General features: G+C 48.8%; 8 protein-coding genes across 8 annotated transcripts; all 8 read left to right on the top strand.

Moving 5' to 3' along the window:
* Window positions 1-1248: 1248 nt before the first annotated feature.
* N7471_007512 (glycoside hydrolase family 43 protein) lies at window positions 1249-2664 on the top strand (the record flags this gene model as incomplete). The annotated part of the gene is made up of 2 exons (XM_057280231.1): window positions 1249-1821; window positions 1882-2664. The coding sequence occupies 2 exons, from the start codon at window positions 1249-1251 to the stop codon at window positions 2662-2664; spliced, it is 1356 nt and encodes a 451-aa protein (XP_057134491.1).
* Window positions 2665-3412: 748 nt separating this feature from the next.
* N7471_007511 (homoserine O-acetyltransferase family protein) lies at window positions 3413-4999 on the top strand (the record flags this gene model as incomplete). Its single annotated transcript, XM_057280230.1, has 1 exon — window positions 3413-4999. The coding sequence occupies one exon, from the start codon at window positions 3413-3415 to the stop codon at window positions 4997-4999; it is 1587 nt and encodes a 528-aa protein (XP_057134490.1).
* A 1674-nt stretch (window positions 5000-6673) lies between these two features.
* Window positions 6674-6889, top strand: N7471_007510 (uncharacterized protein; the record flags this gene model as incomplete). The annotated part of the gene is made up of 1 exon (XM_057280229.1): window positions 6674-6889. The coding sequence occupies one exon, from the start codon at window positions 6674-6676 to the stop codon at window positions 6887-6889; it is 216 nt and encodes a 71-aa protein (XP_057134489.1).
* Window positions 6890-7035: 146 nt separating this feature from the next.
* N7471_007509 (sugar O-acetyltransferase) lies at window positions 7036-7820 on the top strand (the record flags this gene model as incomplete). The annotated part of the gene is made up of 3 exons (XM_057280228.1): window positions 7036-7196; window positions 7275-7674; window positions 7731-7820. 3 exons carry the CDS (start codon window positions 7036-7038, stop codon window positions 7818-7820), a joined length of 651 nt encoding a protein of 216 aa, XP_057134488.1.
* A 327-nt stretch (window positions 7821-8147) lies between these two features.
* N7471_007508 (amino acid/polyamine transporter I) lies at window positions 8148-9220 on the top strand (the record flags this gene model as incomplete). The annotated part of the gene is made up of 4 exons (XM_057280227.1): window positions 8148-8335; window positions 8386-8545; window positions 8612-8834; window positions 8898-9220. 4 exons carry the CDS (start codon window positions 8148-8150, stop codon window positions 9218-9220), a joined length of 894 nt encoding a protein of 297 aa, XP_057134487.1.
* Window positions 9221-9262: 42 nt separating this feature from the next.
* Window positions 9263-10019, top strand: N7471_007507 (uncharacterized protein; the record flags this gene model as incomplete). Its single annotated transcript, XM_057280226.1, has 3 exons — window positions 9263-9400; window positions 9459-9782; window positions 9858-10019. 3 exons carry the CDS (start codon window positions 9263-9265, stop codon window positions 10017-10019), a joined length of 624 nt encoding a protein of 207 aa, XP_057134486.1.
* Window positions 10020-11400: 1381 nt separating this feature from the next.
* Window positions 11401-13266, top strand: N7471_007506 (tRNA threonylcarbamoyladenosine dehydratase; the record flags this gene model as incomplete). Its single annotated transcript, XM_057280225.1, has 3 exons — window positions 11401-11760; window positions 11840-11942; window positions 12008-13266. 3 exons carry the CDS (start codon window positions 11401-11403, stop codon window positions 13264-13266), a joined length of 1722 nt encoding a protein of 573 aa, XP_057134485.1.
* Window positions 13267-13519: 253 nt separating this feature from the next.
* On the top strand, window positions 13520-14838 carry N7471_007505 (putative serine/threonine-protein phosphatase; the record flags this gene model as incomplete). Its single annotated transcript, XM_057280224.1, has 3 exons — window positions 13520-14051; window positions 14106-14593; window positions 14659-14838. The coding sequence occupies 3 exons, from the start codon at window positions 13520-13522 to the stop codon at window positions 14836-14838; spliced, it is 1200 nt and encodes a 399-aa protein (XP_057134484.1).
* Between the last annotated feature and the right edge of the window lie 731 nt (window positions 14839-15569).

Genomic DNA, 15569 nt, shown 5'->3' with positions numbered 1-15569 from the left:
GATGACTTAGAGCTAAATACAGGGGCACAGTATGCTATGATCTATAAGCTAATACACTGTCAAAAAAAAGAGCTAAGACCGAGTACTGGATGAAGTATGCATAAAATACTTAACTAAAATACCATCAAGTCTACTAGTAGTTTCGGGACTGCGCCACCCACAAGGCTTGGCACACATGGGAGCTTTCTTATCTCAAAGTAGCTCGTTTCCTACATACATACGTATATAGGCAAGTCTCGATCTAGATGAAATTACCTTGGCAAAATCTGCCAGAGGCTAGCAATTGGTCCCAAATTCTTCCCCGAAAAACCATGAACCGTATCAGGTCTGACATTGATAACTATTTCATTCTTCCTCTGATCATAAATCCCACATGCCTGAAATATTTCCCCACAATTCGGGTAAACTAGATAGGAAATAACTGTGTTGCCTAGACAGAGCCGTTTACAAAGTACAAAGTAGGTCAGATATAAATTTGAGCCAATCAAGGCCGTCGGGCGTGGAACATTGAATTTTGGTTTGGTGGGTGCCCCCACACTGCCATGTGGACTAATTTACAAATGGGAAGTGATCATCGACTCGTTGGTTTTGCGGGGACGTTCTCATTGGACTGACCCTGTGCTTATTGACACCCGCAAAAGCTTGGGTGTTAGATATGTGTTTGCCTTTTGGCCTCTCTGGGGCTGTCTCAAAGTAGGCCAATGAGGGTAATAAGATCTAGCGATATCAAATACCGCGGATGGCGTGCTTGAAAAGTCAAATCCTCCAAGATCGCGAGGCGTTGCAAGTTCCGTACAATAGGGTTTATGGTACAATTCCCGTGGCTCCTAGTGTGATTGTCTTAGCGCGAGTAGTCTCGTAAGGTTAAGGGTCTGACTCTGATTATTCCTTGGTTGAATTTTAGCCAATCAGTTGTGTCTCGGCTTATTATCCCCGTTTCACATCATTTGGGCCATTTATCGCCTCTCGGATGCTTGCCGCATAAAGAAGCCCCGTAGATTCCCCATTTATCTTTCTTTCTTTCTTTCTCTCTCCCTCATTGTCTCCCACTAACCTCCGTACTCAATTTCAACCCTCACTGAAGTGGAAAATCATTCACTATGGAATAGCCCGATCTTCCTGCGCTTACCTAGAGCCTCAACCACACACACGACTAAGCAAGAGTCTTGATTCAAGCAAACGGTGTATTTTTGCATAAGACATTCCAGCGCCAGCCCGTTTTTATTTTATTGGCATCACGAAGAAAAAATGGCGACTGTGATCTCCGTTGTACCTGAGAAATATGTGGCTCCCTCTGATGTCAAGACCATCGTAGTTAGTGAAATCTCAGACGACAGCAGGACTCAATCTTCGTTGGAAACGGCAGCGGGAGTCACAGCAGGAAAGAAACGCTTCTTTACCCGACCATGGGGACGACGCCAGATTAGGATGCTCTGTGTTCTGGGGTTCTTCGGACTGGCCTTGACAGCACTCGTTATTGCCCTCCCCATCTATTTCACAAAGATCTACGGCTTTGCAAAAGACACCGATGACTACTGGAAACTACCTCAGCCAGATGAGGACCACAGCTACCACCTCGAGGAGAACCGACCTATCTTTGCCCTCCACAACTTCCCCGACCCGGGCCTCATTCAACACAATGGCACATGGTATGCCTATGGAACCAACCCTAGGAAAAAGAACCTCAGCAGTATCCATGTGCCTGTTGCTACATCGACTGATTTTGTCAACTGGACACTTCACGAGGGTTATGACGCGATGCCGACTCTTGGCGCTTGGGAGAAGAATGTCAACCATTGGGCCCCGGATGTGATCCAGCGGGTAAGTAGATTCATGAGCATCTTCTCATCCAGTCTCTTATATTCACATATATAATTTTAGGACGACGGCAAATTTGTTATGTATTACTCAGGAGAAGCCAATAATTACGGCAGCCACCATTGCGTGGGAGTTGCCGTATCAAATGGCACTAGCCCACTAGGCCCTTACATCCCCGAAGACAAGCCACTCGCCTGTCCCCACAAACACGGCGGTGCCATCGACCCATCACCGTTCAAAGACACCGACGGCACGCTGTACGTGGTCTACAAGGGCGACGGAAACAGCATTGGACGCGGCGGCAACTGCAACAACAGTAAGAAGCCAGTTGTATCTGTTCCGATTCTTCTGCAGGAGTTGAAGCGTGATGGCGTCACACCCGTCGGAGAGCCAGTGAAAATTCTCGATATTGACGATACTGATGGTCCCCTTGTTGAGGCTCCTGATATCTTGCTCACTGAGGATGGCACATACTATTTGTTCTTCTCTTCGCATTGCTATGTCTCACTGGGATATAATGTGAAATACGCGCACTCGAAATCCCTCACGGGTCCGTATGTCAGGGCTGATCGGCCTTTGCTGCAGACTGGTGATTGGGGTCTCGAGGCGCCTGGTGGTGCGACGGTTTCGACTGATGGGAGCAAGATTGTTTTCCATGCCAATTGCGGTAAATTCCGGTGTATGTGGTCTGCTGCTATTGATATTCGATCTAATAACAATACGATTGTTATGTCGAAGCTCGTGGTTGACCAAGGGTCGAATTCTACGAAATCCACGGGAAAACTCGTGAGCCGGACTGGGAACAGGCGGATTGCGACACATTTTAACAGCGAAGATTTGCTATGACCTGTTTTTTATCTCTTTCATGTTTTGGACTTGCATTGCATCTAGCGCTGGGCGTTTTGGATTTCCCCATTTTTGGAGTCACTATATATTTGATACTCGCATAGCGAGCGGTTGCTATGAGAATCCGTTATGGACCTTAGATGTGAGCAACCCTTTTTGATCTATCAAAAGCCAAATTTCGTGAACTTCCTACTTCTTTCCATTTTTTAAGCTCTTGGACACTAAATCTACTTGCTTTCTGTTGTAGTCTTTAGAAGCATAAACTAACCATGAACTAGTAAGCGCTGGCTTCTAAGGTTGTTAGGATGATTGGCGAGACAAGACAGGGTTCTGTATCAGAAACAGGTATCGGTATTCTTGACTCGATCAAAAGCATTAGTCCGTCCACTGCTTACAAGGCAATATGATTGATCCATGTTGCTAGTTAGTCTCTCACTGCTTATGCCTGATCAATTCGGCTTATTTTCAGGATGACTTGGGTGTATAGTTAGAGAGGTCCAATGCCTCTAGTGTCTCACAGAAATTTAAATCACTCCTATTCCCCCACTATATATAGAGTTCTTAGCTTGTCCGATAAAAGTTGCAAATAATATCCGCCGTATGTTGTATACTTTCAACGCTCCGCCAATCACCGATGTCGGTGATGACGCGACTGCTTGGTGCCTGAGGTATCCACATATTCTTCCCCCGATACCTTTCAATCTGGGAAGCTTTCTTTCCTGACTCTTACAGATCTTACGCTTTTATAATGCAGTCATTTCGAGGCGCTGCTCGAGCTGCTTCACGCACAATTCGAACCCAGCCATGGCGACAAGGCAACTCCCTTGTGAACTCCGCGGGGCCGCATCGGACTTTACCGGCGCAATGGAAGACCGCACGCCCATTGCATACCGTGTTGCCGCGAAAATCAGCATCGGCCACCGCGGAGTCAACTGAGAGAGACTCCTCCAACCCAGCCATGTCCTTCCCTTGCCTTGACGCCCAAGAAGCGAAGTCAGCGCAACTCTCCGCTCGGTCGCTGCAGTCCGGCCCCGAACCTTCATACACCACCGGGCGACACGAATCATACCACTGTGAACAACCACTTCTGCTCGACTGGGGTGGTGTGCTCACGGAATTTGATGTTGCCTACGAAACATGGGGGCAATTGAACGGCGACAAAAGCAATGCCATCCTCTTGCACACCGGCTTGTCCGCCTCAAGTCACGCTCATAGCACAGCGTCTAACCCAAAGCCCGGATGGTGGGAGAAGTTCATTGGCCCCGGATTGCCACTGGACACCAATAAATATCACATTATTTGCACTAATGTTCTCGGAGGATGTTACGGCAGCACAGGCCCGTCTTCCCTCGACCCGTCCGACGGAAAGCGGTACGCAACCCGCTTCCCGATTCTGACTTTGGACGACATGGTGCGCGCTCAATTCCGGCTCCTTGACGGCCTAGGAATCAAGAAACTTGCTGCCTCTGTCGGATCTAGCATGGGCGGCATGCAGAGTCTTGCAGCGGGCGTCCTCTTCCCAGAGCGGGTCAACAAGATTGTCAGCATCAGCGGTTGTGCCCGCAGCCACCCTTACAGTATCGCGATGCGTCACACGCAGCGACAGGTGCTGATGATGGACCCCAACTGGGCCCGTGGGTTCTACTACGACGGAATCCCGCCCCACTCGGGTATGAAGCTAGCGCGCGAGATTGCAACCGTGACGTACCGCAGCGGGCCAGAGTGGGAGATGCGATTTGGTCGCCAGCGTGCAGACCCCAGCAAACAGCCCGCTCTGTGTCCCGACTTCCTTATCGAGACATACCTCGACCACGCCGGTGAGAAGTTCTGTCTCGAGTACGATCCCAACAGTCTTCTTTATGTTTCTAAGGCTATGGACTTGTTCGATCTCGGCCATGCCCATCAGACTGCGACTCTGAAACGCCGCGCAGAGTCCGAGGATCGCATTGCGCACGGCGGTGACGCACCGAATGTCTCGGACCCCGCTTGCAGTCTGACCCTTCCAGACAAGCCTTATGAGGAGCAGCCTGGATCAACCTCCAATGCGACCCCGCTGGACAAGTCCGTCTCTGCTGACACAGTGGATGGTCCTCCCCGGGACCTTATTGCCGGCCTAGCGCCTCTCAAGAATCATTCTGTGCTTGTTATGGGCGTTGCAAGTGACATCCTCTTCCCGGCGTGGCAGCAGCGGGAGATTGCCGAAACACTCCGTGCTGGAGGCAACAAAAATGTGGAGCATATCGAGCTTGGTGACGACTTGTCGCTGTTCGGTCATGACACTTTCTTGTTAGACCTCAAGAACATCGGTGGCGCATTGGGCAAGTTCCTGCGCTAGTTGCGTGACGTGTTGCGTCCGAGGCGACGGAAAATAATATAAATTTGTACATTGGTCGTTAAGCGTGCGACTTTTGGCATTTAGCAAGCGTTTTACATTTACGAAATGGAAATGAGATACCTCTTCTCTCTTTGTATTTACAGTTCTAAGGGTTCGATGGATGCGTCCAGCCAGTCTACAAAGTATGGTATGAAAAAGGAACAGAAATGACAGTGCGTTATTCCATTTGATCCTACCAAGGAACTTTGTATGTACATGGTGAAGTTCCGTAAAAATAAAAGGAAACCCGCCCTCAGGTTGCTCTCGGTTTCATAACCGGCTTCCAGCTGTATACACGGTCCACAGGCACGAAGTGCCATGAATGGAGCCGTCGTCAAGCAGATGCCTGCAGAATTGGCTTATATTCGTCTCTAGGGCGAATTCATCACAGGGCGAGAAGAAGAAAAGAACAGAATGACACAGCCCACAAAGCCCACGATCTCAGAATGCCATCACGCCCACAAGACAACAGAAAAGAACAAATGTAAAATCAAGACCGAGGACACAGCTAGGATATTTGATGAAAAGGTCCCCACGTTTCATTTCACACTAGGAGAACCTAGAACATTTTGTAGAAAGAGCACGCCCACATAGCCCACGAGCCTATAAGACAAACACTGAAAGCAAAGCTTGGAAGCGATCTTTGGTGAAAGATCTTTCAAGGATTCACAAGACAAACCAGGAAACACCAGAATATCATTGATAGCCGAATGATTATTGTCGGTAAATGGATGTCCACTTACACTCAGAGCTCGAAGGTGGTCAAAGGTGAGGAGGGGAGAAGGAGAGAAGGAAGCAGAGAAACAGGGGAGGCAGGTATTTATATTTTTGGGATTGTGGCAGCAGGCACAGAGCCCACAAATGGAAGGTGCGTGTATTCATTTGCAGGCAATGCTACTGTCCTTGAATATACACGTGGACATGCCCCAGCGCGTCACATCATGAATGGGTCTTCAACGGGGAACAAGCAACCCGCATCTGACATCTACCATTTGACCACAGTGATAGGACGGTGGTTTCTCAAAGGTATTTCTCAAGAGGGCAACGGCCTATCATCTGAAGCTTGCTAGAGGCTATGCGGTTAACTCTTCGGATTAGCAGGTGTTGTAGGTAGCCCCATGAAACAACAATTATTGCCGTTGGCTGTTGTCCCCACGAACTCAGCATTAGAACCATCTTGGATACAGCATGTAGCCATAGCCTTGTACCCAACGACTGGAAACGTGAAGCTCGGCTTGGTTAAGGCCTTGTCGGGAATATAAAACTGACAAGGAGCACAGATGTTGTTTTTAAGTCTAGGGGATTAAGCGTTCTTCCGTTCCGGTGCTATACTGCTTGCTGCCTGAGGCATAACATTTTTCATGCCTGCCTTTTCTACTGCACGGTCTCTCTATACGACAGATGTTCAGTTACTAGGAAGACATCCCAGGAACTTGTTTAAGATTGTGTTTCTACTAAGTTCTTTGAAGATGCATTTCTTCGACCCTGGGGTGCTTGGGAGCTAACGGTTCTTTCAAATCTCCAGTCAATCGCGGCGATGCTACACAAGGAGTAGACTGCAAGGGGTTTTATGCAGAGCAATTCGCTGTCCTGCTGCAATGAAATTATCCCCGGTAATCCCAAAATCTACGCATAATGCCTTATATCAATGCCTTGCAAAGCAAACACGCTGAGCCGCCGTTCATTTTTCATGATGATCTGTCTCTTGTCTTAAAGCCCGTTGTCGATCGTGCCACCTGGACAATCAGCCTTGCTTACCTAGCGCATGCAGCAAACCTTGGAAACAACCGTTTACTTATCACCTCGGAGGAGCACCGTGCCTGCTGGCTGGACTACCCGATTCGGGCATAAAGAGCGCCGCTAAAGTGGACCTCGTTCCCCACTATTCTCCACACACACCACCCGTGTATAAAAGGCATTGAAGTACGCCTGTTTCCCACAATTTTCTGGGATTATCTCTTTATGTTGTACATCGGTGCCTCATACCTCCAGTGAGCATGGCACAGTCAAAGGAATGGCAAAAGATGCTCCGTGGCGAGCTATACTGGGCATGGGACGAGGATCTGCAGGCGAACCGCACAAGGTGTAAACAAGCCTGCGATGATTTCAATGCCGCCGGGGCTGCAACAAGGCGTCGAAAAGTAGAGCTGTGGAGAAAGTAAGCTCGACCGATGTGATCAGAGTGCTCATTGGATATTGCCCAGGTGACCTTTGTGCTAACCATACTTCCCTCCAGTATTGTCTGCGACACACGTCCAATGCCACCATTGAACCCAGACCCGAAAGAAGACGAGGCACTTTTCGAAGAGACCGATCCCTTCGTCGATGGTCCGATTTCTGTGGACCATGGTCTGAATTTCAAGGTCGGCAAAGGCACCTTTCTCAACTTCAATCTTCTCGTGCTTGACACCTGCCTGGTCACCATCGGGGAACGGGTACTGTTTGGTCCGAATGTTTGCATCTATGGTGCGACCCACCCCATGGATCCGGCTGTTCGGCAAGGGTTGAAGGGACCGGAAGGTGGGAAGGAAGTGCATATCGAAGACGATGTATGGATTGGTGGTAGTGTGATCGTGTTGGCGGGCGTGCGAATCGGAAAGGGGAGCACGGTTGGAGCTGGCTCAGTGGTGACAAAGGTCAGCAGATCAAGATTCAACATCCCTATCGAGAGAAGCAAGACTGACTTTTGCAGGACGTTCCTCCCTTCCACTTTGTCGCAGGAAATCCCGCCCGAGTCATTCGTCGGATTGAAACGAGCATGAACCCTGAAGAGCAACAATGATCGTGCTGTGGGTGTGGGAACTATTGAATGTTGCAGCTGACTCGAGCATTTTTTAGTAGATTTGTCCAATAGAATTTACTCTTGAGCATCGAATGAACTTTGGTCTTCGTACTGGGGTTCGAGATAAGGTACAGGCACGGGGTAGTAACACGACGGTAGATAATGTGGTTGTAGAGTGCGGGGATTTTAACTACAAGATTTAATCCTTACTGACTAAACCGAGTTATAAAACTGTGAAATCGCCCGCTATTGACGCGGGTATTCGAAATTGCGCCGATGCTCCCCCTCCGAGGAAAACGGTCACACGAGAGGATATCCCTAGCCAAAATGGAACAAGTGGAAAGCCATAGTGAGCCCGTAAATCACGAAGTCATGAATGAGAGTAATGCTGGTTCTCAGCCCCAAGAAACAAACAGCATCCCAGCATCCGATAATGATATTCTGCGCGCCCAAGGCCATGAAGCAGCATTCAAACGATCATTCTCTATCATTGCATCCCTCGGTTTTGCATTCAAGTATGTTGCCATCCGATTACATTTTGCACTTATTATGCTGAAATATCTAGTATCACGAATGCTTGGGTCGGCGCACTAAGTAACTTCGGACAGAATCTCAGATATGGAGGGTCCCAAGTGGCTCTGTTTTCTGTTATCATTGCTTGCTTTGTGCAGTGGATCATAACGCTAGGACTATCTGAGCTAGCTTCGGCGTTCCCTTCATCTGGAGTATGCCACCTATAGTGTGCTTGCTCACTAAGACATATGAGCTGAATTGCAGGTACCATGTTATAGGGCCAATACCACTTTGTCTACGCAATTGCACTCCAGAAGAACAAGAGATTTGCTGCTTTTGTGACAGGCTGGATGTCTATACTCGGATGGTGGATGATAACTTGCTCTGGCTTGTCTCTTGTGGCTGGTGTGGCCCTGGGCCTCGGTCGATTTCTACGTCCAGACTTCGGGATCAAACAATGGCATGAATACTGTGTGTATCTTGCTACTATTATTGTGACAAGTCAGGCACCATGACCGTCAGGTTGTTTTATCTTTTATTGCTGACTCGGATTATCTTGCATAGTGACACCCCTTCTCTTACGCCCCAAGAAACTACCATTCATCACATCATGGTCTCTATATCTCGCATTATCCGGATTCGCCATTTGGTTTGTAACCGCTCTTGTCATGCGCCAACATACAAATCCCAGGTCGGATATCATCAGATCTGGTCAGGGCACAAGTGGATGGAACAATGGCACCGCCTGGTTTCTCGGAATTATGAACTCGATGTATTGCTTTGGGGCCAGCGACGGAGCGATCCATATCGCCGAAGAAATGCAATCACCGGGCCGTCGACTCCCACAGATCATGTCAGCCAAGAGTCGTCTCATCCTCTGTCTCTAATGCCCGATTTTGTTACCATGCCCGCTAACTAAAAATAGGAACATGACCGTAGCCATTGGCCTCTGTACAGCCGTACCGCTATTAGCAGTCTTGATAGTTGCCATGAAAGACATGGACCGAGTAATAAACGCCGGAATGGCAGCCATGGAACTATTATACCAAGCAACAGGATCAATAAGGGTGACTGGCACTTAGGGTACTCTTGACAATCATATACGCAGCATGTCTTCCTCCACAGTGGGTCACCTGTGGGCGTCTTGCATGGGCATTTGCCAGAGACCGAGGTACTCCATTTCCAGATTTCTTCGATAACATAGACAAGCGGCTCCAATTCCCGCTTCGCACGAATATAGCCTCTAGGGTTTTTGCTGCTATTTATGGTCTCATATATCTTGCCAGCACCACGGCTTTCAACTCCATCATTACCTCTGCAGTTACGCTATTGAACTTGAGTTACACCATTCCTCAGGCTATCCTCATTACGCGAGGTCGTGCGCAGTGTCCCAAAGTGGCCGCTCGATCTTGGTCGATGGAGATATATTTGCAATGTTTTTGCGCCGCTGTGGATTACAGCCTTGGGTGTTACGATCTGTTTCTCGCCTAGTCTTCCAGTTACCCTGGGCTCAATGAACTATAGGCACCCGTTTTGGTGGGATTGTTTCTTAGCATTCTTGTCTTCTGGGGTTTGATAGATGACGAGTTCAAGGGGCCTAATATTAATTGGGAGATGCTGAACCTCAAGAATGAGGCACCAAGCGACGCTTCGACGGATATAGTTGAGCCGAGCATAAACCTGTGATCTGGATAACCTCGCTGGATCAGCAAGGCTTGGGAGATGTTTATGATATGCTTTTAGGTTAGCTACAAGGTTCTATCAGCTTTGCCAAGGTGTAATAACCAAATCGTGCTTGTCTCCATGGAGTTTGTACAAGAACAAATAAACGCTAGTTGAAGAGATGGGACAATTTGTATTATAGATATATGACATCAAAGGCCAAGAGCTATTAGAAACCAGAAACGGGCCGAATAAAACAAGCTATGCATTGATTCGGGGAAGAAGCCTCAAGATCCCAACCACAGATTGGTAATGAAATATGCCCTCAGATTGAAAACTACCATGTTTTGTCACTCGTCACCGGCGTGCTTGTCGTTTCCTCGAAAGGCGTACAGACGAAGCACATATACAGGGCCTCGGAGTATGTAACCGCATTTTCTCATCACTGGGCTATCATATGAGGGGATCTGGAGCACCTCATGATGAATATAGTACTAGGAAAGGAACAGGGTGATTGGCGAAGAAAACCGAAGGCGATGTGAGATTTTGGAGATCTAGAATATGTACAGCAATTCTGAGCGATGTTAGTGGAACATATTCAAAGATTGATGCGATGCCAAGACAACACATAGCAAGAAATATCAAAGGTCCGAGTCTCTTCAGATCTCTGTTCATTGTTCAATCACACACTTGTGGGCCGATGTCTTCTTCCACTCCGAGGTATCAGGGGGATGAAGTCCATGGCCCGACGGGTTCTTTCACCCGACATGTCATGAGAAGCTCTTGTGAGGTTTATCGTCATCAGGACTTGGCACACGATATTCCATTGAATCTGCATTGTAGCCAGAGACCAGAGAACCAGTGTGAAAAAAAAACGTACCTTTCGTAATGGATATTGAAGAAGTAAGCGCAATGAGCTCGTCGCTGTTGCATCTTCTCAAGCGATAAGAGGTGGTTGTTGGCATTGACCGGCAAAGTATTATCGGAATCAACATCAAGCTATGCTCAGACGCGACTTTCTCGGACAGGCTCTGCAGTGTGACATCGAGACTGATAGCTGCATCGGTCTGTCAACAACAACTTTCTATCGGATGAGATGATGCAAGAGCATATATGACACTGTTAGGGGGTAATTGACTGAGAAATCGAATTGTAGGATTTCTGAGCATCCCATGCGTGTGTCAGAACACTTGGTGGACGCGGTGGTGCGGCGGCGCGTAGTGAGCACGTCTACCGCCTATCCTACCGCTTTGTTAGTCCCCGCACAATTACCCAGAACAGCGGCACGTGATAGCCAGCGTGGTTCCACTGATGAACGCATTGGCTTGCATGTACATTCCGTTAAAAGAAGTCCATGCCTGCACCGGTCGGCTACTTGTGATGGTCAGTACATCCCACATCCATAATGGCTCCACCAGCATCCAAATGGTGGCAAGAGCCCAACGATACAGACCTCGACTACGGATTCGATTCTGACGAACTGGATACCAGATATAACGAATTTGATCGAAATACCTCCCACGAAGATAAAAGCAAACCGAGAGACACCCAGAATACGGAAGATAAGGGTGTGATTGCAACCATGTCTTCTTGGCTCCACCGTCAGGCTGGTTCGTCCCACGGACAGCTTGCGACGGCGGCTGTTGTATCTGGCGCAGCTGTCGCAGGTGCTATCTTAGGGTACCAGTCATACAAGCGCAAGGAAGCTGTTCATGACCTGAAGGCCTCGATCCCAAGTATAGATGATTTGCATCGCGCAGAAGTGGTGAGTTGCACCGGTGAAGCTGCGCATTCAGTGCCCAGCTAGCTACAGGACCAAAAAAAACTGATTCGCCGGACTATAGCTCACCGATTTTGGCGCTGCCTCGAATGGAGTACAGCTGAGCAAGGAAGATGAGCGCAGTGCAGCTTTGGCTCGCAGAGCGCAACAAGGAGACTACGATGATGGTATGTGACCTTTCTATGACTTGCTTTTGTGAACCTATCTCATTCAGCCTGTCTCGCTTTGGTAGACTTGATTCTTGAACAACTCGCCCGCAACCGTGTGTTCCTCGGCGACGAAGGCCTTGCTAAGCTTCGATCGTCATTCGTTGTCGTTGTCGGCTGTGGTGGTGTCGGTTCGCATGCCGCTGCCTCCCTGGCCAGATCAGGCGTGTCCAAAATCCGGCTCATCGATTTCGATCAAGTCACACTATCATCGTTGAACCGACACGCCCTTGCAACATTGGCTGACGTCGGTACACCGAAGGTCCATTGTATTCGGAGGCGATTGGAACAAATCGCACCGTGGGTCATCTTCGATTGTCGAAATGAGCTCTATGAAAAGGCCGCGTCTGAGGATCTCCTCGGCCCGTGGTCTCTGACACACGACGGAGAGGGCCGTCGACCAGATTTCGTGTTGGATTGTATCGACAACATTACGTCCAAGGTAGAGTTGCTACACTACTGCCACTCGAACTCCTTGCCCGTGATTTCGTCGACGGGCGCAGGATGCAAGTCGGACCCGACTCGCATTGTGGTCGGCGACATCTCGCTGAGCACCGATGATCCTTTGTCCCGCAGTACACGCCGCAGACTGAAGCTCCTTGGTGTTTCGTCTGGCGTTGCAGCCGTGTTCTCGACAGAGAAACCGGGCCCGGGCAAAGCTACACTACTTCCTCTCCCTGAGGATGAATACACCAAGGGCCAAGTTGGTGAGCTTGGAGTTCTTCCTGACTTCCGGGCCCGCATCCTCCCAGTACTGGGTACCATGCCTGCAGTATTTGGTTACACAGTAGCCAATCACGTTATCTGCACTATTACTGGCTATCCGCTTGACTACAACATGGGCGCCAAGGGCCGCGACAAGCTCTACGATACCATCTTGAGTGCTATGCTAGGCTTGTATGAACGAATGATTAGACAAGTCACCGGTCAAGATACCGTGGGGCTTCGCATCCCCCTCAGCAAGGACGATATTGCATTCGTTGTGGAGGAAGTATACCGGGGGAAAAGTCCGATCAGTGGCGTCTCTAGCAGACTTGCTCTCATTCCCTGGGAAACTCCTGCTCACGGATGGAATATGGATCTGAGCCTTGAGAAAGAGGGACAAAAGACCGTCCCAATGAACATCAATGAACTGGTTTGCATGACCAAGGAGGAAGCACTTCGACACGAGAAAGAGGTGCTGAAGGGTGGCAAGAAGGTGGAAGAGGTGTATGATGAGATTGTTCTCCAGCGGGTAAACTTGCGCAGACGGGAAGCAGAGGAATATGATCAGTACCGGGGATAGTGTAAAATGTACAAATAAACCAAAGGAACAAAAATCAACTTTAAAACATAAGGAACATAAAGTCAAGCATTACCACCTCGGGACCTAGCAGCAAAAAGCGGGTAGATATACGTCAGAGCCGCAAGGGTTAAATTCTGCCTAAATCTTAACATTCACCAATTCCCGCTCAATTTCACCAGATAAATGCAGCACATATGAAGCATACAAGTACACTCTGATTCAAGAATATCGAACCCAATTCGGGCGCAGGACCATGGCGTCTCGCGACTCCCATCCGCAAGACTTCGAGTCCAACAGCGCAGATAACGACTTCCACCCGACCACAACTCACCATCCCTCCTACTCAGATCAATTTCCACAATATTCTCACCCACTGATTGATTCTGCCAGAAACGGATGGCAATCTAGAGCCCCTGGAGGTCCCCAGCACGGCTCTAGCTCCCCCGCGGATGATATCACACCCCCGGGATGGTCCCAAATGGCTCTCTCTGTAGCTTTCGCGCCGCGCTTCCGGCACGTGCTGATCTATGTCGCGTTGGCTGTATTTGCATGGATTGGTTGGCGAATGCTGCTTACTCCACGACTACAAGACGAAAACTCGCTGTTGCATTCACTTGATCCGACATCTAAGACAGCAAATTCGCCCCCTCAGTTTGACGGCTTGGTTCAGATCCGTACCTTGGACCCAGAACTGGTGCCTGGAGATTTGGCGAGAGTGGATTCGGGGGAAACGAGTCGGAAACGGCTAATTATTGTGGGCGATGTGCATGGCTGTAAAGAGGAGTGTAAGAAATACCCCTCCAGCTACGGGAATTCTTATAATTGACGAGCCTTAACAGTGGTGCAACTTCTTGAAAAAGTCTCCTTCAACCAGAAAAGTGGCGATCACCTTATCTTTGTCGGTGACCTGATCAACAAAGGACCAAACAGTACAGGAGTCGTGGACTTAGCTCGGCAGCATTCGGCATCTAGTGTTCGCGGGAATCACGAGGACCGGATTCTGCTTCATCGATACGAGATGGCGAAGACCAAAACTCTCGCAACCCCCGATGACGATAAGGACTCTGTTTTCTCATCCAAGGAACTTGGTGAGCGTGCACTCGCGCGATCTTTGAGCGACGAGCAAGCTCAGTGGCTGGAGAAGTGTCCAGTGATCCTGAATGTCGGCCAAGTTCCAGGCATGGGCCAGGTGGTTGTCGTTCATGCGGGACTAGTACCGGGCATCGAGCTTGAGAAGCAGGACCCGTCCAGCGTGATGACTATGCGGACCATTGATTTAGATACGCATGTGCCTAGTCCGAAAAAGAAGGGCATGAATTGGGCTCAAGTATGGATTCTACTTCTATTCCACTCCTTCAATCTTTTCGTCATACTGATATACTTTCAATCTAGATGTTTGATAAACATCAGTCAAAGCTATACTCGAGCCTCGAGACTTCAACTGCAGATCCCCTCGCAAATACCACGACCGTTGTCTATGGCCACGATGCTTCTACGTCTCTTTCTATCCGCACATTCACAAAGGGTCTTGACTCAGGTTGTGTGAAGGGGGGAAGCTCACGGCTTTGGTGATAGAGGACGGCGGGAAGCAAAGTATTGTACAGGTATCATGTCGTGGCTATATTAAGGAATGAAAGCTTTTCACGGTTGCTTTGCGTCCAGCTCTATAGGCAGATGTATTATTATGGGGTGGTGACCATGGGTTTCATGCTACACAAATGACATGTGTGATGGAACGGTCACCATCGTGAAGTAGGTATGGCCTATAGAAACTCAATGAATTCCGGAAATTGTGGCTCTAGAGCTTGCTTAGTCGCATTATCATCATCGGGAAAGAATCCCAATAAAAAAATCTTCGCCCGGAGGCGATCCGGCAACTTGAGATCAAACGGTACTCAAGCTGAGGATGGACGGGGATCCAAAGTAGCAGTGCGCCAACGTCGCCAACAACAACCGCTAGGCCAAATGCCCGTCCATCCGTTTATACATACTTTCCAGTGCCATTTCTCCAACGAAGTAAGAATATAAAAATCAGCGTCAACCTCCTACTTTCACCTTGGGCACGATCTATTACCTCTTTTGGCAAACCGCAATCCAGCCCATGTTTATTCCAACCACAACAACTGGCAGAATTTCACCTGGGCAACCTCGGAGTGATGTGTTAATCCAGTCGGATATATCGGTGTCTACTTCACTGATCCCACACGGATGTGAGTAAGGAAGAATTGTAAAACTTACTGTATGAGGGACTAACCCCCCCGAGAAAAGATAACTACATATGTATGTACATAATTACCAAAGAT

The sequence above is a fragment of the Penicillium samsonianum genome (genome assembly GCF_028829775.1).
Source record: "Penicillium samsonianum strain IBT 33392 chromosome Unknown utg000004l_segment0_segment0, whole genome shotgun sequence".
Classification (NCBI taxonomy): domain Eukaryota; kingdom Fungi; phylum Ascomycota; class Eurotiomycetes; order Eurotiales; family Aspergillaceae; genus Penicillium; species Penicillium samsonianum.
Note: the sequence above shows the minus strand (reverse complement) of the source record. Positions and strands in the feature narration are given on the sequence as shown.